Here is a 26,590-nt window from a genome sequence, read left to right on the forward strand (position 1 = left end):
CCCAGCCTGGACTGAGGCCACAGCCTGTCCCCTTGGCCAGCAAGGTCTCCTGCCCCTGGCAAATAGGTGTGACTCAGAAAACAGAAGCCCTCGGGGGTTTCATAGAGAGGGAATTTAATACAGGGAATTTGTTACACACACGATGGAAGTAACTAGATACCAAAATGGGGATGAATTGTGAGGGAGGGGACAGATGCTCTGGCTCCACCACGTCTCCCGCCCCCCAATCCCTCCCCCGCTGGACCCACCCAGGATCCAGAGGAGGCAGGGCTAGGACGTGTTGGCGGCTGGACCCGGAGGATGCAGGCCGTGACGGCACAGAGCAGCAACATGCTCTGCTCCAGGGATGCCTCCTAGGAGGCCAGCCCTGAACTGAGTCTTGAGAAATGTAGTGTCAGCGAGCAGGACCCTATAGGGCCTTCCTGGGACAACACCCCCCTCCCCACGTCCTCCACCTGCCTCTTGTCTGTAGAAAAACTTTACCCGAAGAATATATTTAATCAGAGAAATGAGAGAATGCGGAAAGAAAGGAAAACAGTCAAGCAAGACAAAACAATGATGGTTTAGCCATTAAACAAAGTCAAGGACCTTTAGTTCCTCCTCAAGGGCTATAGACCCTATTCTGAGCCATGTCCCTTGAGCTGTTTTGCAGATACTCAAGCCCCCACCAGGTGGGAGAAGTTAACTGTCTGCTGCCCACTAGCACGTAGGCCCAGACTAGCTGGAACCAGAAGGTTGATGAGGCCGACTCCCTGTTACCTCACCACCAGCCAATCAGAAGGATGTCCACGAGCTGACCACGCCCCCACAGCCCTCTCCTCAGCACGTAGCCCCTTCCTCTTTCCCCTATAGAATCTCCGAGCGAAACCTGGGGAGTGGGGAGCTGGTTCTTTGGGACACGAGTCCACTGTCTCCCCAGGATTGCCGGCTTCCTCAGTAAAGCCATCCTTCCTTTTATGCAACACTTGTCTCTCAGTATTGGACGCTTGAGCCGCAAGCAGTGAACCTGGGTTTGGTAACACGAGGAGTTTGACAGGAGAATAAAGGTCATTCCAAAGAAAGGGGTGGATAGAAGCACAGGCACAGAGTCGGTTTTGCGGGAGTGACCTGAGACCTGGCGCCATGGAAACACACCAGCTCCTGTCCTCAGGCTGGACCACCTGTACCTCTGACACCCCTCCTGGGCTGGGGGCCCCATCTTAGGAGTCCCCACTTCCCACCTTAGAAGATCTCTCTCCCGCCTCTCTTGCAGTCAGGGCGGAGGTGGGACCCTTAGGCTCCTGCCTATGAGACATGAAGTGTGGGCAGGTGACCCAGGTTCTGAGGATGAAAATCACACATCAGGACCCCCATCACAGCCAAGGGGTCTCCTCCAGGACACACCTGCAGCCGGCTTTGGGCTCGCTCCTGGTCACACCATCTCTCAGCCTGGCTCCCACGCCCTGCAGATTCGGGGAGCCCCCCTGCCCCTTTCCCCTTTAACCGGCTACTGTTGCTTTCTGTTTCTGTTCCCAAGAGCTCTGACTGCCACACCTTCTTCAAGGAGGAAAATAAGCTCACGTGTTGTTAACAAGGGATTGGATTTTCTCCTTTCGGGTTGCCTTTTTTCCAGATTCCTAAAGTCTCGTTAGAACAGGTGTTGCTTGAGATGAACCCTCTCAGAACTCTGTGCTCTCCCATCTCAGTCGCTGGTTCACAGAGCCTGTTGTGGCTTCTAGACCCCAAACTCAGTGCCCAGCTCTCTCTTCCGTGGCTCTGACAGCTAGCAAGGAGGCTGGGCTGCAGAGTCAGGCAGCGGCTGGATCAGTAGATTGTGAGAGTCCCGGGGGTGGGGGAGACACTTGTCTGCTCAGGGCACCCGACACCAGCTGCTGTAACATATACTCCCCCATACGTACACGCGTGTGCACACACACACAAATCCCATGTGTGGCTTAACACAATAGAACTTCCTGCCTTGTACGAAGAACACCGTGGTTACTGCCTGTTGGGTCCCACCCCTCCAGGGGTGATTCAGGGATTCTCGCTCCTTCCACCCGCGGGTTTCCCCCCTCCCACTCGTGGAACTGGTCTCCCCACCCACTAATCCCGCCTTGGGCAGACCCAGGAGCTGCTGGGACTCCCACTGGCACTACAGTACTTTGTGCCCTTGTCAATCTATAAATCCCCGAGATGCGTGGGCAGAAATGGTGGCCACGGTCAAATCTCAAGGAGGGGCCTCCTGCTGTTTTGGGGGGAAAGGGGGCCCTCAGCCGGGAAGGCAGAGGGCAGACCCTGGTGCCCGTGGCCACAACAGCTGGTGAATCTGGGCGATTTAACCGGGATCCCTCCCTCTTTTTACTGACAGATTTGTCACTCTGCCTTTATTTTATGTCTCATGCACCGTCTGGAGCGGTGGTTCTCCAACCTGAGCCAGCACCGCAGTCACCTCCTGGCGGGCTTGTTACAGCCCAGATCTCCGGGCCCCGCAGCCCCCACAGCTTCTGCTTCGGCCGGGCAGAACATCTGCTTTGCTAACGAGTTCCCAGCATGTGTGATGCTGCCGCCCGATACCACACTTTTAAGAGCCGCCCCTCTAGAAAGTGAGGTCCACTCCGCAGGAAGGACCAGGTATATTTTCGTACCACGAGCAACCTGGTGCCCGGTGAAAAAATGAATCAGAGAATGAAGGGAAATGAGCAGAAGGGGGGCGGAATGGTGAAGACCGAGAAAGGAAAGAAACCTGGGCCGGGCGCTTGCTCTGAGCTGCGCAGCCCCCCTGCGGCTCGTGGGCAGCAGGGCCCCCGGAGCCTTTGTTACGTCACAGCCCCGCCTGCCGGGAGAATGGTTGCCATGGCGACGTAAACCGAAGGCCCGGGCTCAGGGAGACGAGTCCAGGTGCGCAGAGGCTTCGGAGCGAGCGCGGTCGTGCGGATCCCGTGAGTGCGCGCTGGACCCGGGCTGGGGGCGCGCGGGGTCGGGGCGTAGTGTGGTGCGGGGCGGGGCCGCACACCTCGGGCGCCCTTCCAAGCCCCCGTTGCAACGCTCTCCCCCTTCCTTGCCCGTACTTTACTGGCCTTATCACATACCCAGCCATCTGGGCACCCTTCTTGCCTCTCGGCCCGGTCACCCTTGCCGTAGGCCCGACGGCCCAGACGGGGGTGTGGGGGGACCCCGTCCTGCCCGAGTACACGGTTCCTTTCGTGGAGGCTGCAGCCGGAGTGTGGCTGGAAGGGTGCAAGTTTTGGAGTCGAGGAACCTTGGACTGGAGTCCCAGCCTGGGCCCTTCCTGGCTGTGTGCCTTCGGACAGCTTGCCGCTTCGCCTCCGCCTCTGCAAAATGCAAACTCGTTCAGTACTTAAGAAGCGCCATGGCGGGGCCAGACGCTTGAGAAGGCACGAATCAGTGCCTCACCCCGTCCTCGTGGAGCTTACGTTCTAGGGGCAGACAGGCAATCAACCGATTGTCAAAGTGATAAATCAAGTATTGGTAATCGGTCAAATGGGAGTGGATGGGGTGTTGAGAAGATGCTTCTCCGGAGGGGTGACGCTTGAGCTCAGGGCTGGGTGTGGGGGAGGCCTGATCTGGGAACAGGAAGACTAGGTAGGGCGGCTGGAACCGAGCCGAGGAGGGGAGCGAGGTCGTACGGAACGCCAGGAACTGCAGGTGTGGGCCTCGTGGCGCGCCCTCAGGGAGTGCCGCTGTTCCCAGCCACCCCGCGCGTGGGCCGGGGGCTGGGGGCGGGCCCAGCTGGCTCAGGCCGCGTCTCTCTCCCCAGGTTGGAATCTGCTTTAGCCAATTGCAAGCTTATCGGTGAGCGCTCCCTCCTTCGCCCGGATGTCAAAGGTCCTGCCTCCTCTGGTCTCCAAGGGCATAAGTTTCAACAGTAAGTTCTGGGCTGGGGTGGGCTCTCTCAGCGTCAAAGGCAGCCTTGCGGGTCTGCACAGTGAGGTCTAGATGTAATCAAGGGCCACAGTGATTCTAAATCAGGCCGCGAACCAGAAATCCCAGGTTTGCCAGGTTCCCTAGAAACTGCATGTTTTGCTTCCTAGGGCCACTGTGACAAAGCCCCGCCCCAGGCCGGGCGCTTAAATAACAGAAGTGTGTCTTTTCACAGTTCTGGGGCCCAGAGGTCCACAATGGAGGTGTCGTGGGCAGGGCTGGTTCCTTTCTGCGGCCGCGAGGGGGGGACTCTGTCCTATGCTCTCTCGCAGCTTCTGGGGGTTTGCTGGCGATCTTTGGGGTTCTTGGGCGTGTGGAAGCATCAGCTCAGCGTGTACCTTCGTCTTCACGTGGCGTTCTACGTGTGTGTGTTCCAAATAGCCCCTTTTTCTTGAGGACGGGAGGCATATGGTATTAGGCAACCACGGTAGCCCAGCATGACCTCGTCTTAGTTATATCTGCGGCCACCCTGTTTCTGGACAGGCTCACATTCTGAAGTCCTGGGAGTTAGGATTTCAGATATTCAAAAGCATTCGTTTTGGGGGGGACAGAATGCACCCCAAACAGGCTTTGAGGAAAGCGCCGCCGCGGAGGTGGGGCTCAGCTTTGCGCAGACCCGCCCCCGTGCGAAGCCCTTCCCCTCTGGAGGCACACGTGCGCGGCCAGGTGCTCCCGCTGCGTGGCACGTGACAGGCCGCTGGGGCTGAGGGGGCGGGAGGGGCACAACGTCCGCTGTCTGCACGCTGTGCATTTCTTCAGCTTTTGGTTTAATTTTCCTGTGGTTCGGATTCAAAAGTGTGTCGATAGCCGCCCTTGTGAAAAGCCCTACCTGCCTCCCAACGTGGCGGCTGCTATGTCTCCGTCTCCCTCCACGCGTGACACCCGCCACGCTCACGCCTTGTGCACGTACAAGAAAATGCGCAGAGGCGGCCTGTCCTTTCTCGCACAAACGGCCACACAGCAGCGACGCTTCCCGGGCCTTGCTTCCCGTTGACCCAGACGTGGTGGAGACAGTTCTTTATGACCCCGTCGAGCTCCCTTACACCCTTAGTGCTTGCGGCAAAGAGCGAGCCCCGTGTGCAGGTAGAATTCTTGAACCAGTTCGCTGTTGGTGGGCTGCCCTCAGCAGCGGTCACGCGTTTACACCGTGTGCTCTGCCTCTCACCTACTCTGCTCCCTAGTAAATTGAAAAACGAAGGCTGAAATGGGGTTACCAAAAAGAGAAAAAAAAAGATAGCTCTGCAATGTTGACAGATAACAAATCAACTCTAAATGCGCACCCGAAACAATGCAACACAGGCGCGCTCACAAGACAGTTGAGAGCTTTATAAACGATGCTGATCGACTCTATGGTCCCAGGGGCTGGTTAGATGGAGGGCATCCTGTGGCCCTCAAGATTCTGTGATCATACCCGTGGAGGTGACAAGCAAGCAGGAGGCGTCCCTGAGCTGGGTTGAGGGTCTGTGCATTAGGAAACCAGGCCAGGCCGGCACGGCCAAGCCGACAGACCCAGGGCATTGGCAGGCTGGGCTGGGCGCGGGAGCTGAGCAAGGCGGGTGAGGGAAGTCGACCTGGGTGAGGGTGTGTCGACTGGGGCTCAAGCCAGGAAGACTGCTGAGCCTGGCATCCTGGGTTCGGCCACAGGGGCTGGCGACCACGGTGGGGGCCAGGAACAGCCTGAGCCTTCTGGGGGGGAGGGGCTTGGGGACACTGAACTCCGAGCCTGGGCCAGGTGCAGGTGGGGCGTCTGGACCCCAGCCGCAGACAGAGGCCGCGGGCAGGGGCACTGGCGTCAGACACACCTAGTTGCTCGGGTCGCCTCGGTCAGCCTCAGCTGCCCCATCTGTGGAGGAGGAACAGCCTGTCTTCCCGAGGGCTGCCGTGGGGCGGGAGGGCTGGGCACACGTGCAGCTCTGCCAACCGTAGGCGCATCCATGTTGCTGGTGCAGTGTCTGCACCGTTGCTGTTAGCGCGCCCACCGCCCGTCTCCAGGGCCTGGGCTGCGTCTGCATGCGTGGGGCCAGAGTTGGATGCTGCAGGCTGCAGGGTGAGGGGTGGCTGGGGGTGTGGGCAAGGACTTAGCTGGGATGGAACACGGGAGGAGTGGGCTCTGGGTTTGTTCCTCATTTGCACGTGCTTAGTGAGTGCCGGCTGTGTGTGGGCATGGGTCCTAGGCCCTGGGGACTCAGGTGAGTAGCGCTGATGGAGTTGCCCGTCCTGGGACTTAGGTTGGGGCGAGGGACGCAGACGCTGGGAATCGGGCGATCGTTCTGTATCTGCTGCAGTCCAGGGGGCGGGGAGGCCTCTGGGAGGAAGCGACATTCGACACCTGTGGGTCACTGTCCTGAAAGATGAATGCGTGGACGGGTGTCCTAGGCAGTGGGCGAGGACAGCGGAGGCCCTGACGTGGGAATGGGCATGAGGGCTGGCGGAAGAGACAGAAGGCCAGTATGGACCAGCGTGCAGGGCCTTGTGGGCGTAGGGGGACCGCTGGGCTCCGTGGGGATGACGGGGAGGGTTTGAGCAGGACACAGCCTGGTGTCTGGGTTTTACGACTCTGTGGCTGGGGTGCCATTCCGTCCCCCTTGGGCAGGGGGCCACTGGCCGCGGCTCCCTCGAGACCCTGGGCAAGGCCTGGCCCTGGCACAGAGGGCAGAGGATGCCTGGTGGGACCTTGGCCTGGCAGAGTGGCCGGCAACGCCAGAGTGGGCCCCAGGCTCCCCAGTCGGGGCTGGCGGGGGCAGGGCTGCAGGACCTCAGTGCAGAGCCCCTTCCGGGAGACCTGGCCTGCAGCTGGTCCCCGCATCTCTGGGGCTCCTCGCGGGGGCGGGGCCTGGGGGCCATCCCTTGAGCGGCCGAGTGTTTTTCCCCGTGTGGGTGGGGGGAGGGGGCTGCTGGGAGGGGTCCTCCCTGCTGAGGCCTGGCTGTCGGCCTGCGTGCTCCGCCAGCGCGTGTGCACGTGCCTTCCCCCGCCGCTGCTGACCCTGGGCATGGGGGCCGGGTTCAGTCGTTGACTTTGGCGGTTTAGGAGCCCTGTTTTTTTTTTTTTTTTTTTTAACATCTTTATTGGGGTATAATTGCGTGTGTTAGTTTCTGCTTTATAACAAACTGAATCAGTTATACATATACATATGTTCCCGTATCTCTCCCCTCTTGCGTCTCCCTCCCTCCCACCCTCCCTCCCCTCCAGGCGGTCACAGAGCACCGAGCTGATCTTCCTGTGCTGTGCGGCTGCTTCCCACTAGCTATCTACCTTACGTTTAATAGTGTATATATGTCCATGCCTCTCTCTCACTTTGTCACAGCTTACCCTTCCCCCTCCCCGTATCCTCAAGTCCATTCTCTAATAGGTCTGTGTCTTTAATCCCGTCTTACCCCTAGGTTCTTCATGACATTTTTTTTTCTTAAATTCCATATATATGTGTTAGCATACGGTATTTGTTTTTCTCTTTCTGACTTACTTCACTCTGTATGACAGACTCTAGGTCCACCCACCTCATTACAAATAGCTCAATTTCGTTTCTTTTTATGGCTGAGTAATATTCCATTGTATATATGTGTCACATCTTCTTTATCCATTCATCTGATGATGGACACTTAGATTGTTTCCATCTCTGGGCTATTGTAAATAGAGCTGCAATGAACATTTTGGTACATGACTCTTTTTGAATTATGGTTTTCTCAGGGTATATGCCCAGTAGTGGGATTGCTGGGTCATATGGTAGTTCTATTTGTAGTTTTTTAAGGAACCTCCATACTGTTCTCCATAGTGGCTGTACCAATTCACATTCCCACCAGCAGTACAGGAGTGTTCCCTTTTCTCCACACCCTCTCCAGCATTTATTGTTTCTAGATATTTTGATGATGGCCATTCTGACTGGTGTGGGATGATATCTCATTGTAGTTTTGATTTGCATTTCTCTAATGATTAATGATGTTGAACATTCTTTCATGTGTTTGTTGGCAGTCTGTATATCTTCTTTGGAGAAATGTCTATTTAGGTCTTCTGCCCATTTTTGGATTGGGTTGATTGTTTTTTTGTTATTGAGCTGCATGAGCTGCTTGTAAATCTTGGAGATTAATCCTCTGTCAGTTGCTTCATTTGCAAATATTTTCTCCCATTCTGAGGGTTGTCTTTTGGTCTTGTTTATAGTTTCCTTTGCTGTGCAAAAGCTTTGAAGTTTCATTAGGTCCCATTTGTTTATTTTTGTTTTTATTTCCATTTCTCTAGGAGGTGGGTCAGAAAGGATCTTGCTGTGTCTTGCTGTGATTTATGTCATAGAGTGTTCTGCCTATGTTTTCCTCTAAGAGTTAGACGGTTTCTGGCCTTACATTTAGGTCTTTAATCCATTTTGAGCTTATTTTTATGTATGGTGTCAGGGAGTGATCTAATCTCATACTTTTACATGTAGCTGTCCAGTTTTCCCGGCACCACTTATTGAAGAGGCTGTCCTTTCTCCACTGTACATTCCTGCCTAGGAGCCCTGGTTTTAAGTGACCCAACCTTCATCTGGGGAGCTGCAAGATCGGGCCGGGCATGAGCACAGCTGCTCTGTGCCGGGCTGGGGTGCAGAGGTCGAGGACACGGAGGCGTCGCCCGCTTTTGGAGAGTTTGGGGGGAGGGTGATAGGCAGCTGTCCTCTCTGTGCTCGTCCCGTTCGCGCCACTGGCCGCCTGTGCTGCTGGGACAGACGTGCAGGGTCCCCTGCCCAGAAGGCCCTCCCCCTGAGGCTCCGTCCCCCTCACTCCCTTCAGGAGTTTATTCAGCGTGAGGCCCCGCAGTGAGCCCCGCGTGCAGTTCAGTCACGGGGCGGCCGCACCTTCCCCGCGCTTCTCCTCGCTGTGCCCGTCTTTGTTCCCTCCTTAGCACGTCCCCGACCTGCCTGACCTTTCCCTACTTACCTTGTTTCTCTCTCTCCCCAGTAGAGTGTCGGCTCCATGAGGGCAGGGGCTGCTCTGTACCTCTTACGCTGCTGCGTCTCCAGAACCCGGCACCTAAAAAGCCTTCAGTAAAATTCTGTTAGGCTGCAAGGTTTCCCCAAAGACCAGGCGCGTTCATCAGTGCCTTTCAACACCGTGCTGAGGTTCACCAGGGCATTCAGACAAGGAAGGGAAGTAAAAGGGCTTCAGATGGGGACGGAAGAGGGGAGACTCTGTTCACAGATCCTATATGTAGAGAATGCCCAGGAATCCCCAAGAAAGCTACCTGTGCTAATACCTGAATTTAGCAACATTGCAGGGTACAAGATCAGCACTCAGGAATTAGTTGTGTTTCTGTACACCAGCAGTGCACCATCCAACATGGAAATTAAGGGGCAGTTCCGTCCACACTGGCGTCTAGAAGAACAAAATATCTGTGAATGGGGTGACGTCACGGGAGGCGACCCAGCAGGAAGACCTGGGAGTCACTCTCTCCACACAAACGAGCATTGAGCAGGCAGGAACTGTCAGAACCCCGGACGAGCTCCGCGGCTTCCAGGAGAGAACTAAATGGAGAGGCCGGGAGATCCTGGTGACCTTTGGCAGTTGGTGGAGGGGCTGCCGGTCCCCAGTCTCCGGTCCCGGAGCAGTGGGGAGGGTGGCCTGAGTTCCCGCCGTGGCTTGTGGGTGCCAGGGTGGGCAGCAAGGACCTCGTCGTCCCAGATGGGGGCTGTGTGTTTCATTGCTGAGGGGCCGCGCAGAGGCTGGTCATTATTTCAGCCCCACAGCTGCCATAGCTTCCCTGCCATGTCTGTCGGCCCCTTCGCCGGCTTTGGGAGGCAGACACCTAAGGAAAGCTTTGATGAGAGGTTAATATCCGGAACACACGGAGAGCCCTGAAACTCAACAACGAGTGAAAACAGACAACCCAGTTAGAGAGTGGGCAAAGAGCTTAATAGACGTTTCTCCACAGAAGAGGCGCAGGTGGCCAACGAGCATGCAGCAGGCAGAGACACGTCGCTAGCAGGGGCTCCCCGCTCCCTTCCTCTTGGGCTGTGGGCGTGGCTCCCCGCTCCCTTCCTCTTGGGCTGTGGGCGTGGCTCCCCGCTCCCTTCCTCTTGGGCTGTGGGCGTGGCTGCTTTGGTGCTCCCCGTGCCCCACTGAGCCCAGGCTGGCAGGGGAGCTGGTGGCCGGTGCACAGTTGCCTGCAGGGGAAGGGTGGGCATCCCAGGAGCTAAAGGCTTGTGACTTTCCTGTACCCGAGGGCTGTGAGGGAACACTCACACCCCTGCACGCTCTCCTTCGTTTGTGCCAGTTCCTCAACCGCTTCCACTGGGTACCAGGACGGCTGTGGGCCGAACCAGCCTCGTGAGGTTGGGATTCAGGGGTGGAAGGCAGAAGGAAGCAACAGGTGACTCGGGTGCTTTCAGAGAGGAAGACAGGAGCTGGGACAGAAGGAAATTCACACTGTCCGGTGTGGCGGGAGTCGGGGAGCCCCTCTGTGCAAAGGCCCTGGGGCAGGCACCATTCGTCCTGTGTGAGGGGCCCAGGGAGGCTGGGTGGCTGAAGTGCGGGGGGCAGGGGACGAGGCAGAGCGGCTCAGCGAGCACCCCCCGGGGCTTGATCTGGGCAGCCGCCCTCCACGTGCACATCCATTTAACCGTCCACATCCACGCCCTGTGCCCACGGAATGACACACCAGCATCCACCGCACCTCCTCTACTGAGGGCTAATTCCCTTCCCAGTGTTCGCTTTTTCCTCCGGCGCGGCGGTCGACACCTGTGCGTGATTCCCACGTGTCTCTGGGATAAACTAGAAGGAGGATGGCGGGTCAGAGGGCCAGGCACAGGACCCAGGCTGGCCGCTCGGAACAGCACCCAGGAAGCAGAGCTCAGGGCGGCGCTGGGGGTGGCGGGAGGACGCCTGGAACGCACCCCTCGTTCTCTGGTTCTGCCAGAGGGGAGAGTGGAGCTGGGGGCCACCGGGCAGCACCCGCTATCTGGAGGGTCTCGCCTTGATCCCTGCGGAGCCCCAGCCCAAGGATGGGGAGGGCCTGACCCCATTCACAGCCCCGTCGGGAAGCACAGATCCACGCCTTTCTCTCGTGGCACCGGGGCCACGGGCGTTTCCAGAGGGCAGCACTGTCCAGGGGGTCGGGGCCGGCAGGCGTCGGGCCTGTGACGTCCCCGCTCGGCCTCGGGTGACACCCAACTCTCGCGTCTTGTCTCCTCGGTTCCTGAGGAGCAGCACGGGTCTCCCGAGCTTTGTGGGGACTGGACGTGGCGACCGGTCTGGGGCTGAGCCTGGGGAGGCGCCGGGCGGTGTGAGCTGCCGTCGTCCCACGGGAGAGAGGGCGGCCGGACGCCGGGAAGAAGCCGGGCGGGGGCAGGACGTGGGAAGGGCGGGCGTGTGGGCGCGGGCCCCGGTGGCGGGAAAGGCACGTCGAGGACGAGCGCTGGGCCTCGGGGGTCAAGCAGGGCCTGGGGGGCAGCGGAGGCTGGTGAGGGGCAGGTGCTGAGGGGAGTAGGAGGGGGCCCGGGGGCACGTCTGGGGGAAGCTTGGGGCACCGCTTTTGCTGAGCTGCAGGCATCTGCAGGACCTTCTGGGGATGCCTGGCGAGCAGAGGAGCTCTGGGGGATTCAGTGCTGATGTGGGAGCGTCATCCCAACAGACCAGCAGGTCCCTCTCCCCCTCGTCATCCCCTTGGCTCCAGCAGTCCCTTTGCTGCCTGCCTGCCGCTGGTGCTGTGGTGTCAGCGGACAAGAGAGCAGTGGGCAGGGGGTCTCCGCGTCTTCCGCTGCAGCCCTCGGAAGCCCTGGGAGGCTTGCGGCCCAAGGGCTGGCTGGGTGGGCATCAAAGGCTTAGGGGCCGTGGCCTCCATGAAAAACAGTCCCGCTCTGCCCTTAGGAGCAAAGAGAGGGGTGCCGAAAGGGACGCAAAAGACGCCTTCTGTGCGCCAGGCACGTGTGCTAGGAATTTTTGTGGCCATTCTCTTGCACAATTCTCACAGCCTCCTGGCAAAGTCAGCATAATCCTCTCCAATGTGGAAACTGAGGGTCAGCTGGTAGGGGAGACCGTGGGACTGGAGTCCTAGTATCTGGGGTCTCCCCAGCCTCACACTGTGTTCACAGCTGTACCAAGCCAATGAGTCATTTGCTGTGGCCCTTACTTTTGTGTCTCCCCAGAGAAGAGCCCGGAATCCGTGGACAATAGTTCTTCTTCAGTCATTGAAGAAAAAAAGAAACATGGGGAAAAAACCAAAGGTAATTCTGCAGCTGGGAGTTGAGGTCCCAGTTGGTGGGAGGCAGACTCTCTCCCTCAGCACCCAGATGCCTTCAGACCTAGTTTTCAGTGTGACAGACAGAGAGAAATGCTTCTGTTTCCATTCGGAATTGGGTTACTGAAACGTGAAATGATAGGAACATAAACCACAAAGTAGGGTTTATTTTTCCTCCTGTAATGAGAAACGTGGGAGGCAGACCAGGGCTCCATGGAGCTCCACCAACGGCAGTTCTACAAAATCTTCCAGGTCACCAGGTCCCAAGTCTTTCTGATCCACCATCTTTATTTTCAGGCCTTTCAACCACAAGGTTGTCACATGGTCACAAAATGGCTGTGGCAGCTCCAGCCATCATATCTGATTCCAGGCAGGGAGAAGGAGCAAAGGGAAGGGCAAAATTGCCCACCTGCTAACTCAGATCTTGGAAGACCTCTTCCCCAGAAGCCCCACCCAGCAGTTTCTGCCTACACTCCATTGGTTATGGGCCCATCAGTATCTGCAAGGGAGTCTCAGAAGTGTAGCTTTTCAATGAGGCACGTGATTGCCACCTGTTAGGAGAAGGAAGAGGAGGCAGCTGGCTGCATGTGCCTCCTCCTCTGAGCCCCTGCTGTGTCCTCCACGCCCTGGCTTCCTGGACTCCCTCCTGGTTCCTTTGCTGTCCCCACCCCCAACCCGGCCTTACGGGCCAGTCTGATCCTTCTGCAGAGATGTGCAGATGTGAGCATTTTCCCCGAGCCTGCCCTTCCCAGGCCGAGCTCCCACCCTGGGGCCAAGCTTCCCAGTCCACCCTGCCCCAACCCCAATTCCTCTTCGTTTTAGTTACCAAAATCCAAACCTGCCCAGAAGTAGAGACTGAAGTCCATGAACTTGTGTGCTCATTGCCAGGTTGGAGGCAGACAAGGTTTTGCCACATTTGCTTCATCTGTCCTTTTTCTCTGTTTTTTTTGTCTTTGCCAGAATATTTTACTTTTTTTTTAATTTATTTTTTTATTGAAGCATGGTCGATCTACAGTGTTGTGTTAATTTCTGCTGTGCAGCAAAGGACCCAGTTATACACATATATACGTGCTTTTTTATATTCTTTTCCACTATGGCTTATCCCAGGATATGGAATACAGTTCCCTGTGCTATACAGTAGGACCTTTGGTTTATCCATTCTATATGTAATAGTTTGCATCTACTAAGCCCAAACTCCCAGTCCGTCCCTCCCCCATACTCCCTCCCCCTTGGCAACCACAAGTCTGTTCTCTATGTCTGTGAGTCTGTTTCGGTTTCATAGAGAGGTTCATTTGTGTCATATTTTAGATTCCACATATAAGTGATGTCATATGGTATTTGCCTTTCTCTCTCTGACTTCACTTATGTGATAATCTCTAGATGCATCCACATTGCTGCAGATTTTGCCACAATATTTTAAAGTAAATTCCAGATACGTCATTTCATCCCTACAGTGTGCCTTTTTCAAATGTAGGGATCTTTTCTTACAAGCCCGTAAGCAGTTAACCAGGCCATCGTCAGATTTACCCAATTGTCTCAAAAACGTCTTCCCATAGAACACTTATTCTAATCGGGAGTCAGATGAGATCTGAGCATCTTTGGTCTCTTTGAATCAAGCTGAGCCCCTTTCCACGTCTTTTCATTTTCTGTGCTTGTAGAGAAATGGCGTTAATTATCCTATAGAACGTCCCCGAGACAAACGTGTCTGTTCACTTCCTGATGGTGTCACTGAAGCTGTTTCTCTGGGCCCCCCATTTCCTTTGGCTGGACATTAACCCAGGATGATTGATAGGATCCGTGTTCCCCTGTGTCTGCAGACTCCTTCCTGGGTGGGCTCTGTGCTTTCAGCTGTCTCGTGGTGGACCACCCAGTGACCTGCGGGTTCAGGTGTGACAGCCTGACCCTGCATCGCACATCCCACCAGCCATTCACCTGACAGTTTCTTCTACCTGTGATGTTTGCACTGAACTGAACGTTACGTTAAGGGTCAGGGGTGCACACTGTGGTCTGTCTGTGTTTCTTCACTGAGGTATCATTCATTACAGTGAAACGCACAAATCTCAAGGCTACAGTTTGATAAGTTTTGATAAATGTGTACAATTTTGTGTCCAGCCTCCACCCCATATTCACCATCTAGAACTTTTCCATCCATTCCCCCAAGGACAGCCCATGTTCTGCTCTCACCATGGAATCCTCTTCTCTGCTCCTGACCCTTGTGCAGGTGAAATCACACCCTGTGCTCTTTTGCTTCCGGCTTCTTTCTCAGCATCACATCCGACATGCACGTAGCAGGAGTCCTTCGCTGTTGTGGTGTGTATTCTGCTGTGTACATACGCCAACAATGTGTGTATTCTTCTACAGGTGAACATTTAGGTTGTTTCCAGTTATTAGCTACTCCAAATAATACTGCTGCGAACATTCAGTTTTTAAAAAAATTTTTACTGGAGTATAGTTGATTTACAATTCTTGTGTTAGTTTTAGGTGTACAGAAAAGTGAATCAGTTATACATAAACATATATCCACTCTTTTAGATTCTTTTCCCATACAGGCCATTACAGAGTATTGAGTAGAGTTCCCTGCGCTATACAGTAGGTCCTTATTAGTTACGTATTTTATATGTAGTAGTGTGTATACGTGAATCCCAATCTCCCAATGTGTCCCTCCCCCCACCTTACCCACTGGTAGCCATATGTTTTGTTTTCTACATCTGTAGCTCTATTTCTGTTTCGTAGATAAGTTCATTTGTACCCTTTTTTTACATTCCACATATAAGCCATATATATTTGCCTTTTTCTTTCTGACTTACTTCACTCAGTATGACAATCTCTAGTTGCATCCATGTTGCTGCAAATGGCATTATTTCATTCCTTCTTATGGCTGAGTAATATTCCATTGTATATATGTACCACATCTTCTTTACCCGTTCCTCTGTTAATGGACATTTAGGTTGTTTCCATGTCCTGGGTATTGTAAATAGTGCTGCAATGAACATTGGAGTGCACATATCTTTTAGAATTATGGTTTTCTCTGGATATATGCCCAGGCATGGGATTGCCTGGGATTGTTTTTTAAGGAACCTCCATGCTGTTCTCCATAGTGGCTGCACCAATTTATTGATACGTTCCCACCGACAGTGTAGGAGGGTTCTGTTTTCTCCACACCCGCTCCAGCGTTTATTGTTTGTAGAGTTTTTGATGATGCCCATTCTGACCAGTGTGAGGCGATACCTCATTGTAGTTTTGATTTGCATTTCTCTATTGATTAGTGATGTTGAGCATCTTTTCATGTGCTTGTTGGCCATCTGTGTGTCTTCTTTGGAGAAATGTGTATTTAGATCTTCCGTCCATTTTTTTGATTGGGTTTTTTTTTTTGATATTGTGCTGCATGAGCTGTTTGTATATTTTAGAGATTAATCCCTTGTCGGTTGCTTCATTTGCAAATATTTTCTCCCATTCTGAGGGTTGTCTTTTCGTTTTGTTTATGGTTTCCTTTGCTGTGCAGAAGCTTTTAATTAGGTCCCATTAATTTATTTTTGTTTTAATTTTTATTACTCTAGGAGGTGGATCGAAAAAGATATTGCTGTCATTTATGTCAAAGAGTGTTCTGCCTGTGTTTTCCTCTAAGAGTTTATAGTGTCTGGCCTTACCTTTAGGTCTTTAATCCATTTTGAGTTTATTTTTGTGTATGGTGTTAGGGAGTGTTCTAATTTCATTCTTTTACATGCAGCTGTCCAGTTTTCCCAGCACCACTTATTGAAGAGGCTGTCTTTTCTCTATTGTATATTCTTGCCTCCTCTGTCATAGTTTAGGTGACCATATGTGTGTGGGTTTATCTCTGGGCTTTCTATCCTGTTCCAATGATCTATAATTCTGTTTTTGTGCCAGTACCATACGGTTTTCATGAATGTAGCTTTGTAGTATATTCCAAATTTAGGGAGCCTGCTTCCTCCAGCTCCATTTTTCTTTCTCAAAATTGCTTTGGATATTCGTGGTCTTTTGTGTTTCCATACGAATTATAAAATTTTTTGTTCTAATTCTGTGAAAAACGCTTTTAGTAATTTGATAGGGATTGCATCGAATCTGTAGATTGCTTTGGGTAGTATAGTCATTTTCGCAGTATTGATTCTTCCAATCCCAGAACATGGTATAGCTTTCCATCTGTTTGTGTAATCTTTTATTTCTTTCATCAGTATCTTATAGTTTTCTGAGTACAGGTCTTTTGCCTCTGTAGGTAGGTTTATTCGTAGGTATTTTATTCTTTTTGATGTGATGGTAAATGGGATTGTTTTCTTGATTTCTCTTCTGATCTTTTGTTGTTAGTGTATAGGAATGCAAGAAATTTCTGTGTGTTAATTTTGTGTCCTGAAACTTTACTAAAGTCATTGATGAGCTCCACTATTTTTCTGGTAGCATCTTTAGGATTTTCTATGTATACCATCATGTCATCTGCAAACAGTGACAGTTTTACTCCTTCTTTTCCAATTTGGATTCCTTTTATTTCTTTTTCTTCTCTGATTGCCATGGCTAGGCCTTCCAAAACTATGTTGAATAATAGTGGCGAGAGTGGACATCCTTGTCTTGTTCCTGATCTTAGAGGAAGTACTTTCAGTTTTTCACCATCGAGTATGATGTTATCTGTGGGTTTGTCATATATGGCCTTTATTATGTTGAGGTAGGTTCCCTCTATTTGCACTCTCTGTAGAGTTTTTATCATAAATTGGTGTTGAATTTTGTCAAAAGCTTTTTCTACATCTATTGAGATGATCATATGATTTTTATTCTTCAATTTGTTAACATGGTGTATCACACTGATTGATTTGCATATATTGAAAAAATCCTTGCATCTCTGGGATAAATCCCACTTGATCATGGTGTATGATCCTTTTAAAGTGTTGTTGGATTCAGTTTGCTAGTATTTTGTTGAGGATTTTTGTGTCATGTTCACCAGTGATATTCGTCTGTAATTTTCTTTTCTTGTGATATCTTTGTCTGGTTTTGGTATCAGGGTGATGGTGGCCTCGTGGAATGATCTTGGGAGTGTTCCTTCCTCTGCAATTTTTTGAAAGAGTTTCAGAAGGATAGGTGTTAACTTTTCTCTAGATGTTTGATAGAATTCTCCTGTGAAGACATCTGGTCCTGGACTTCGTTTTTTGGAAGGTTTTATATCACAATTTCAATTTCATTACTTGTGATTGGCCTGTTCATATTTTTGCTTTCTTCCTCGTGCAGTCTTGGAAGGTTGTACCTTTCTAAGAATTTGTCCGTTTCTTCCAGCTTGTCCATTTTATTGGCATAGAGTTGCTTGTAGTAGTTTTTTATGATCCTTTGTATTTCTGTGGTGTCCATTGTAACGTCTCCTTTTTCATTGCTAATTTCGTTGATTTGAGTCTTCTCCCTTTTTTTTCTTGATGAGTCTGGCTAAAGTTTTATCAATTTTGTAAATCTTCTCAAAGAACCAGCTTTTAGTTTCATTGATTGTTGCTATTGTTTTCTTTGTCTCTATTTCATTTATGTTTGTTCTGATCTTTATGATTTCTTTCCTTCTAGTAACTTTGGGTTTTGTTTGTTCTTCTTTCTCTAGTTGCTTCAGGTGTAAGTTTAGGTTGTTTGTTTGAGATTTTTCTTGTTTTCTTAAGGTAAGATTGTATTGCTGTAATACTTCCCTTTAGATCCTGCTTTTGCTGCGTCCCATATGTTTCGGATTGTTGTGTTTTCTTTGTCATTTGTCTCTAGGTATTTTTAAATCTCCTCTTTGATTTCTTTAGTGATCCATTGGTTATTTAGTAACATATTGTTTAGCCTCCAGGTGTTTGTGTTTTTTACAATTTTTTTTTCTGTAATTGATTTCTAATCTCACAATGTTGTGGTCAGAAAAGAGGCTTGATATGATTTCAATTTTCTTAAATTTACCGAGGTTTGATTTGTGACCCAAGATGTGATCTATCCTGGAGAATGTTCTGTGTGCACTTGAGAAGAAAGTGTAATCTGCTGCTTTTGGATGGAATGTCCTGGAAATATCAATTAAGGGTATCTGGTCTAATGTGTCATTTAAGGCTTGTGTTTCCTTATTAATTTTCTGTCCAGCTGATCTGTCCATTGGTGTAAGTGGGGTGTTAAAGTCACACTATTATTGTGTTACTGTTGATTTCCCCTTTTAGGGCTGTTAGCATTTGCCTTACATATTGAGGTGCTCCTATGCTGGGTGCATATATGTTTACAGTTTTTATGTCTTCTTCTTGGATTGATCCCTTGATCATTATGTAGTGTCCTTCCTCGTCTCTTATCACAGTCTTTATTTTAAAGTCTATTTTATCTGATATGATTATTGCTACTCCAGCTTTTTTTTGATTCCCATTTGCATGGAATATCTTTTTCCATCCCCTCACTTTCAGTCTCTGTGTGTCTCTCCAGATCTGAAGTGGGTCTCTTGTAGACAGCATTTATACGGGTCTTGTTTTTGTATCCATTCAGCGAGCCTGTGTCTTTCGGTTGGAGCATTTAATCCATTTACATGGAAGGTAATTATCGATACGTATGTTCCTATTGCCATTTTCTTAATTGTTTTGGGTTTGTTTTTGTAGGTCTTTTTTCTTCCCTTCCTCTTTTGTTCTCTTGTGGTTTGATGACCATCTTTAGTGTTGTGTTTGGGTTGCTTTTTCTTTCTTTTTTTAAAAAATAAATTTATTTATTTATTTATATTTGGCTGCATTGGGTCTTCGTTGCTGCACGTGGGGGTTTCTCTAGTTGCGGCGAGCAGGGGCTACTCATTGCGGTGGCTTCTCTTGTGGAGCATGGACTCTAGGCGTGTAGGCTTCAGTAGTTGCAGCACGTGCTCAGTAGTTGTGGCACACAGGCTCTAGAGTGCAGGCTCGGTAGTTGTGGTGCACGGGCTTAGTTGCTCCACGGCATGTGTGATCTTCCTGGACCAGGGCTCAAACCCATGTTCCCTGCATTGGCAGGCGGATTCTTAACCACTGTGCCACCAGGGAAGTCCCTGCTTTTCCTTTTTTTGTGTGTATCTATTGCAGTTTTTTGGCTTGCATTTCCCATGAGCAGTGTATTATATACAAGGTTGTTTTAAGTTGCTGGTCTCTTAATTTCAAATGCAATTCCCATTTCCTGCATTTGTGCTCTCCTCTCTCATGGTTGCTGGTTTTGATATCATACTTGTGTATGGATGATTTCCTGCCTTTACTGTATGTTTGCCTTTACCAGTGAGCTTTCCCGTTTGTTCTTTTCTTGTTTCTACTTGTGGCCTCTTTTTTTCCCCCTCCTGCCTAGAGAAGTTCCTTTAGCATTTGTTGTAAAGCTGGTTTGGTGTGCTGAATTCTCTTAGCTTTTGCTTGTCTGTGAAGCTTTTGATTTCTCTGTTGAATGTGAATGAGCGCCTTGCTGGGTAGAGTAATCTTGGTTGTAAGTTTTTTCCCTTTCATCACTTTAAATATATCCTGCCACTCCCTTCTGGCCTGCAGAGTTTACGCTGAAAAATCGGCTGATAACCTTATGGGGATTCTCTTGTATGTTATTTGTTGCTTTTCCCGTGTTGCTTTTAATACTTTTCTTGATATTTAATTTTTATTAGTTTGATTAATATGTATCTTGGCTTGTTCCTCCTTGGGTTTATCCTGTATGGGACTCTATGCTTCCTGGACTTGGGTGACTATTTCCCTTCCCATGTTAGGGAAGTTTTTGACTATAATCTCTTCAAGTATTTTCTCGGGCCCTTTCTCTTTTCTTCTTCTTCTGGGACCACTATAATTCGAATGTTGGTGCATTTAATGTTGTCCCAGAGGTCTCTGAGACTGTCCTCATTTCTTTTCTTTCTTTTTTTAAAAATGTATTATTTATTTATTTATTTATTTTTGGCTGCACTGGGTCTTTGTTGCTGGGCATGGGCTTTCTCTAGTTGTGGTGAGTGGGGGCTACACTTCGTTGTGGTGCACGGGCTTCTCACTGGGGTGGCTTCTCTTGTTGCAGAGCACAGGCTCTAGGCGTGCAGGCTTCAGTAGTTGTGGCACGCGGGCTCTAGGCGTGCAGGCTTCAGTAGTTGTGGCATGCGGGCTCTAGAGTACAGACTCAGTAGTGTGGCGCACGGGCTTAGCTGCTCCGCGGCATGTGGGATCTTCCTGGACCAGGGCTCGAACCCGTGTCCCCTGCATTGGCAGGTGGATTCTCAACCACTGTGCCACCAGGGAGGCCCCGTAGATGTATTCTTGATGCGTTTCTGGGGAGAGGTGAACTCCACGTTGTCCTACCCCTCTGCCATCTCGAGGGCCCCCCGCTGTGAACGTTCTTGTGTGTGCCATTCTGGGGCTGTTTCCCCTGGGTGTGTAGGGAGGAGTGGAATTGCTGGCTGGATGCTAAACTTTCGTAGTTGCTGCTGAACAATCTTCCAGAGCGACTGTAGCAGTTCACAGCCCACCAACAGGTGTGAGGGTTCCAGTTGCTCCACACCTCTCCAACACCAGGCACACATACTTCCTTTCTGTATTACCTGGTCCTTTGGGTGTGCATTAGTATCTCACATTCCCTGTGACCAGCGAGGGGAATTACTTATGTTCATGGGGCATTGATGACTCTGTGCTGTGAAGCACCTGTTCCTCCTGTTTCGGCCCACTTTTCTATTGGGTTGTCTGTCTCCTTATTTTAATGATTCCTAGGAGCTCTTTACATATTCTGATTACAAATCATTCGCCAGTTCTGAGTATTGCAGATACCTCCCCCTGCTGTGTGGGTTGCCTTCCCTCTCTTGGTGGTGCCTTTTAATAAACAAAAGTTTCTACTTTTGTAGTTCAATTTACCGATCACTTCCTTATGGTTAGTACTTTTCAAGTCCTGTTTTAAAACTCTTTGCTGACCCCCAGGGTCATGAAGACATAGGTTGATTGTATCTTCTCTGCATTCTTTTTTCATTTCACAAGAAGATCTGCAAACCATCTCTAATTGATCGAACTGTGTCCATTTTGTTTGCAGGTGTTTTGGATATTCTACTCTACTCCATCACCCCTCTTTCCAATCCTTACACCTTTTATTCGTTTTCTCGCCTGTGGCATCCTGAGGACCCTCATTACAACACTGCTAAGATAGGCATCCGTGCCTTGTGTCCAATGTTGGGGGGAAGTATTTTACCTAGCGGTTTCTTGTGGCTACACGGATCGGTTTCCCATTGCTGCTGTAACAAATTACCACAGACTCCGTGGTTTAAAACACACACGTTTATTAGGGTTCTAGAAATCAGAAGTCCAAAATGAATGTTACAGGGCTGGAATCAAGGCGCCTCCAGAGCTGGCTCCTTCTGGGGCTCCAGGGGAGAATCTGTTTCCCGCCTTCTCCAGCTTCTAGAGGTGCCTGCGCTCCTCCACCCCCGAGAGCAGCCTCTTCCCGTCTCCGCGGCGTCTCCCCAGCTCTGCTTCTGCTGCCACTCTGCCTGCTGCTGTTCCAGACCTCCGTCCTGTAGGGCCCCTTGTGATTACATTGGGCCCATGTGGATAATCCAGGACCATCTTCCTGTCTCAAGGTCTGTGATCACATGTGCAAACCCCCTTTCTATATAAGGGAACACAGTCACAGGCTGCGGACGAGGGCACGGACGTCTTTGGGGACCATGAGTCAGCTCACCATTCTTCCTTTGATCAGATCAGGGGTGTCTGCTTCTGTTCCTAGGTCGCTAAGACTTTTATTCAAAGTAAGTTTTGAATCTTAAAAAACACTTTTCCTGCCATCTGTTGAAATGATCATATAATTTTCTTCCTCATTCTCTTAATGGGGTGTAGTACGTTGCTTGATGTGTAAATGTTAAACCGACTGAGTTTCTGGAACAGTCTGCCTGGAATGATCACCATTCTGGGTTTGGGGCTCGTCTTCACATCACCCATTGATTCCCTTCGCATTAGTGCTAAACATTCCCTCTTCCCCGAATGCAGTTGCAGTTTCTGCTTCGGAAGCTGGTCTCGGAGTAGCTACTTACGGCTGCGTGGCCTTGGGGAGCTTCTAACCTCTCGGTGCCTCTGTTTCCTCACAGGGGTCGCAGTGTTTCCCACCTCATTGGGTCGTTACGAACATTAGTCCTTGCTAACTACTGCAGTTAACCTCTTCCACAGAGGCGGGCAGCGCTGCCAGAAAGCAGGGTGGAACTGACACAGCCCCTGCTGACTCCCTCCCGTGGGCTGGGGCCAGGAGCAGATAATTTTTCTCTATTCTTCTCAGCCTGAGCACAACTCAGTTTTTAAAACTCTTTTCTGATAGGAGCTAATTCTTACAGAAAAGCTGAAAAAAGATTTTGTAGCGTGCCCGTATTTAGGCTTCTCTGACCCCTCCTCATGAGGGATGCACGTCCTGGGCACGTCCGGGGTCAGGATGCAGACTCCTCTCACCTGGGCTGGTGTGGAGGCTGCCAGGCTTCTCCACTGCAAGCTCGTTGCGCTGTGGGAACTGACACACGTCTTGTGTGGAGGTGCTTGGAGACTCTCAGGGCATAACTTCATGTCCCTTTAACGGCATCCTCTTTCTGGGGGTGAGGGCGTAAAATGGGACCGACCTCCAGGAAGGCAGGTCAACCTAAGTCTCTGAAGCCTGGAAACTGCTCACAGCCCTCTAGCCTCCCTTCGGAAAGTCACTCCGAGGGCCAGTCAGCGATGGCGCAGTGGAGGACTCAGGATGTCCAGGGCGGTGCCGTGGGGCCCGCCTTTGCCACGTGAGTGTGCCGCGTGAAGAAGAGAGTTACGGTAGCCCTTAATATTTCCTTATGCTGTCCACAAAGGGTTAGTAACTTTAAAGTGTTTTGGTTTTTTTTTTAAGGAAGATATAGAATTATCAAAAATGTGTATTGAAAAGTATTAGGAAAAAAATACCCCCAGAAATGTTATCAGCAGTTGTTTAAAATGGAGGAGTTCTTTTTTATATATGATATTTTCTTTTACTTTTGAATTTTTTTTTTTTTTTTTTTTTTTGCGGTACGCGGGCCTCTCACTGCTGTGGCCTCTCCCGTTGCGGAGCACAGGCTCCGGACGCGCAGGCTCAGTGGCCATGGCTCACGGGCCCAGCCGCTCCACGGCATGTGGGATCTTCCCGGACCGGGGCACGAACCTGTGTCCCCTGCATCGGCAGGCGGACTCCCAACCACTGCGCCACCAGGGAAGCCCGAGATTTCCTTTTTTTTTAACAATGAACCCTGTTTCTTCTAAATCAAGGGTAGTGGGGGAGGAAGCAACATAGTTTTACGCCCTTAGTTTGGTGCCCTGGGTTCCATCTTCTCTGACACCGGGAGCTGTGCTGCGGGAATCTCCCCCGGTGAGCTGTGCTGTGGGAATCTCCCCCTTACTACTGGAGAGAGGCAGCAGGATTGGAATCCTTGGCAGCCCTCACGTCCCAGATTCCTGCCCTGCCCTCCCAGACTTCAGGTACTCTGCCCTCACCAGCTCCCAGTCTCAGCCTTCCCCTGGGAGGCTCAGGGAGACCCCTGCAAGGACAAAGCGCAGGGCTCCCCCTGCCCCCTGCAGGCAGGTGCCTCAGCTCCAGGGTCAGCTGCTTCCGTCACTTACAAAGGGCAGGTGGAGCTTCTCTCCCCTATGGACTGGGGGTTCCCGAGACTTTAAGCGAGAGAGGACAGAGGGCCAGGAACATAGCACAGGTCTGAGACACAGGAAGGTCTGTGTTCACAAGGTCTCTTTCAGATGGCAGGGACAGAAGCCCGAGTCCAAACAGGTTAAACCAGAGCTGGAAGGTCCAGGGGTGGACTTCAGGCACAGCTGGATCTAAGAGAACATTCGCTGCTCGCTTGTGCTTTCGTGGAACTCCCTTGCTGGGCTGGGAGGGTGCCGGGACCCCAGAGGCCCAGATCACCGGCTGGAAGAGCTGGCTTGTTTCTCCAGCGAGGCATCTCCCTCCCCAGGGTCTGCGATTGTTCCCGACCAGTCAGCTAATCCTTTCCATGTGTCTGGGGACCTGGATTTCTTCTTGCTCAGACACCAGGAGCGGAATAAGTCTCTATCAGTGAGTATCTGTCGAGGAGTAGCCTGCCCGCAGCTCCTTCCTCCCTCACACGGCAGCAGCCACACTGCCCTTTGCTCAGGTCACTCTCTCACTCTGGAATAGTCAATGGCTCACCACTTGCGATGAAAACCACTCGCAACTGCCTGGCCCCAGCCCCAGGTCTCTTGTCGCACTGTCTTACCGGCTTCATCACCACTGTTCCTGGGCTGTTGTCAGGGTGGGGGAGTTTCTGTGGCTACAGCCTCAGCCAACATGCCTTAACTTCTGCTGTCCCCTGCATGAGGCGCTGTCCCCTCCTGAGACTCTCCCTGACCTTCAAGGCCCTAGGAACCCTCCCGCATGCTCTAACCTTGCACAGTCCCCCTCACTGGGATTCTGGGAGGCCAGACACACACACACACACACACACACACGCACACGCACACGCCCCAGGCCGTGTTTCTGGGACACACTCTCACACGCACAGGCAAGGCCTGCGTCCCGGGCTCCCTCATGGGCTGACTGTGTCCACCCCGACTCAGGGCTCAGCATGTGAGATTCCTTAGAGCAGTGGCTCCCTCTGTGACCCCGAGCGGGACCAAGGACACACAGGGACACGCAGGTCCTCCAGCCCCGCCCCTGTGCCTAGGATCCAGGCGGTGCCGTCGGTGTTCCCCACCTCCTGCCTGGAAGGCGGAGCGACAGAGGCACAGAGCCACTCTGAGCGGCACTCATGGCAACACGCGCACGCAGGACTTCCCCTTTCTCCACCGGTGCCAGCACAGCCTGGACGTTCTTCTCCCAGCCTGACGCAGCCTCAGGGAGCCTCTGCCTTCCTTCCAAAGCCCCTGTCGCCACCTCACACTCCTCCGCCCAGCACAGCCCCGACCTCCTCACACTGACCCCAAGCAGCTGCCCCGTGTCTTTAAATTGCAGACCTTCTGCCACTGGAATTCTAGCGCGTGACATTTTCCCACCTTCATTGTACACGGACGTGCAAAGTAGGGTCCCGCCACAGACTAGAGGTGGAATAGGTGTTGCACGCGGCAGGGCCAGCAGGAAGCCAAATGAAGACCCACGTGAGGGCTTATCTGATCGGGCAGCAAGATGCCCAGGACTTGGACAGCAGGAGGGGCTGGGCACGAGGCCTCAGAAGAAGAGTCCCTCGCCCCACCCTATCCCGAGACCCTCCCCAGTGAAGGGCTGGGGCCGGATGCAGTCCTGGGGGTGGCTGGCCAGAGGCCAGGCAGGGTGGAGAATAGGTAGGGAGGTGCAGAGCCCTGCATGTGACCACGGGCTGCCCACAGTGAGTAGGGAGCTTGCAGATCAAACTTGGGATTTCCAGTTTCTTTTGGAAACTCCGAGGATCTAGTTTCCCTCAACGTCGGTTTGTCAAGATTTAGCAAATCACGATACAAGACACTCAGTTTAAGTGTGAACTTCAGACAAACGAGGATCATGTCTAGTGAGTGTGTCCCTGCACCACTGATCTGGAATGCGTATCTGAGCTGGCATCCTGTGGTTCATCTGGCGCCCCGCCTCCCTGTCAACCGCTGGGTAGCTGTGCTCAGGTACCCAGAGCAGTTCCCGCAGGCTCACAGCCCCAGGGTCTTCTCCGCAAGTCACTCCGCACGTGCGCGCCGCCACACCGGCCAAGTGCGCGCCTCCGCGCCGTGCGCGCTTCCGAAGCCCCCGCCGCCCCCGCTGCCCCAGACGGGGAGCCGAGGAGAGGACTGGTGGGCGGGTGGCTGGCCCCGCCCGACCCCGCCCGACCCCGTTGCCCTACACGGCCCACCCCAGGATCGGGAGCAGAAGAAGAAGCAGCGGGTGCACGAGAAGATGACCTACTCGTCCAACGTGGCGGCCAAGCACGCCAGCCTGCGGCGCGAGCTGCAGCTGGAGGACGAGGTGGCAGAGCAGGGGGCGCGTGCAGAGCAGCTACGCATCTTCCACGAGCAAACGGCCTGGAAGCTCTCCATGACCCGAGGTGTGCCCCTCCCCCCGCCCGCAGCCCTGACGCCCCAGAATCCCGTCTTCGCCCTTGCGGTCTGAGCAGTGCGTTTAAAGGGCTCGGGAGATGCGGGGCTGTGGTGCAGTGTGCGTGTGTGGCCGGGGTCTTCTCTGTGCCTGACCTCTGCCTCCCGGGGTACAAGGATGAATTCCACATGGATTGCTGCTCTAAAAGCCTTTGAATCCCAGCATTGCACGCACTCTGAATGCTGACCTGCAGTGAACGCAGGCGGGACAATGTATAAAACGTAGGCGCTTCCCTTGGCGGCGAGCATCTGAGCTTCAGCATTGAATGGCTTCTCTGTCCCGGACAAGTCGGCTTTGTACCGCAGCTTCCGCTCCTGGCTGGTAACAGCACCAGACTCATGGGTGGTCGGGTTCAACGTCTTCAGACACTGCAGGTAGTGAGAGGAAGCTATGTGTGTGTGTGACCTGTTATTATTTTTATGACCCTGTAGGAAATCTGAAGTACTAAAAATGCACTAATACTCT

At 52.1% G+C, this 26,590-nt stretch overlaps 1 protein-coding gene across 1 annotated transcript in view; it reads left to right on the top strand.

Annotated features, from left to right (window-relative positions):
* Window positions 1–2,694: 2,694 nt before the first annotated feature.
* The window catches only part of CFAP100 (cilia and flagella associated protein 100), a gene marked incomplete at its 5' end in the record, with an annotated part of 46,101 nt that continues 22,205 nt past the window's right edge, over window positions 2,695–26,590 (top strand). Inside the window, 5 exons of the mRNA XM_079934355.1 lie at window positions 2,695–2,767; window positions 3,121–3,216; window positions 11,991–12,104; window positions 24,009–24,109; window positions 25,889–26,075. Coding sequence (XP_079790481.1) covers window positions 2,695–2,767; window positions 3,121–3,216; window positions 11,991–12,104; window positions 24,009–24,109; window positions 25,889–26,075 — 571 coding nt within the window. The remainder of the gene's footprint in view (window positions 2,768–3,120; window positions 3,217–11,990; window positions 12,105–24,008; window positions 24,110–25,888; window positions 26,076–26,590) is intronic.

This window comes from Stenella coeruleoalba (genome assembly GCF_951394435.1).
Source record: "Stenella coeruleoalba genome assembly, chromosome: 10".
Classification (NCBI taxonomy): Eukaryota; Metazoa; Chordata; class Mammalia; order Artiodactyla; family Delphinidae; genus Stenella; species Stenella coeruleoalba.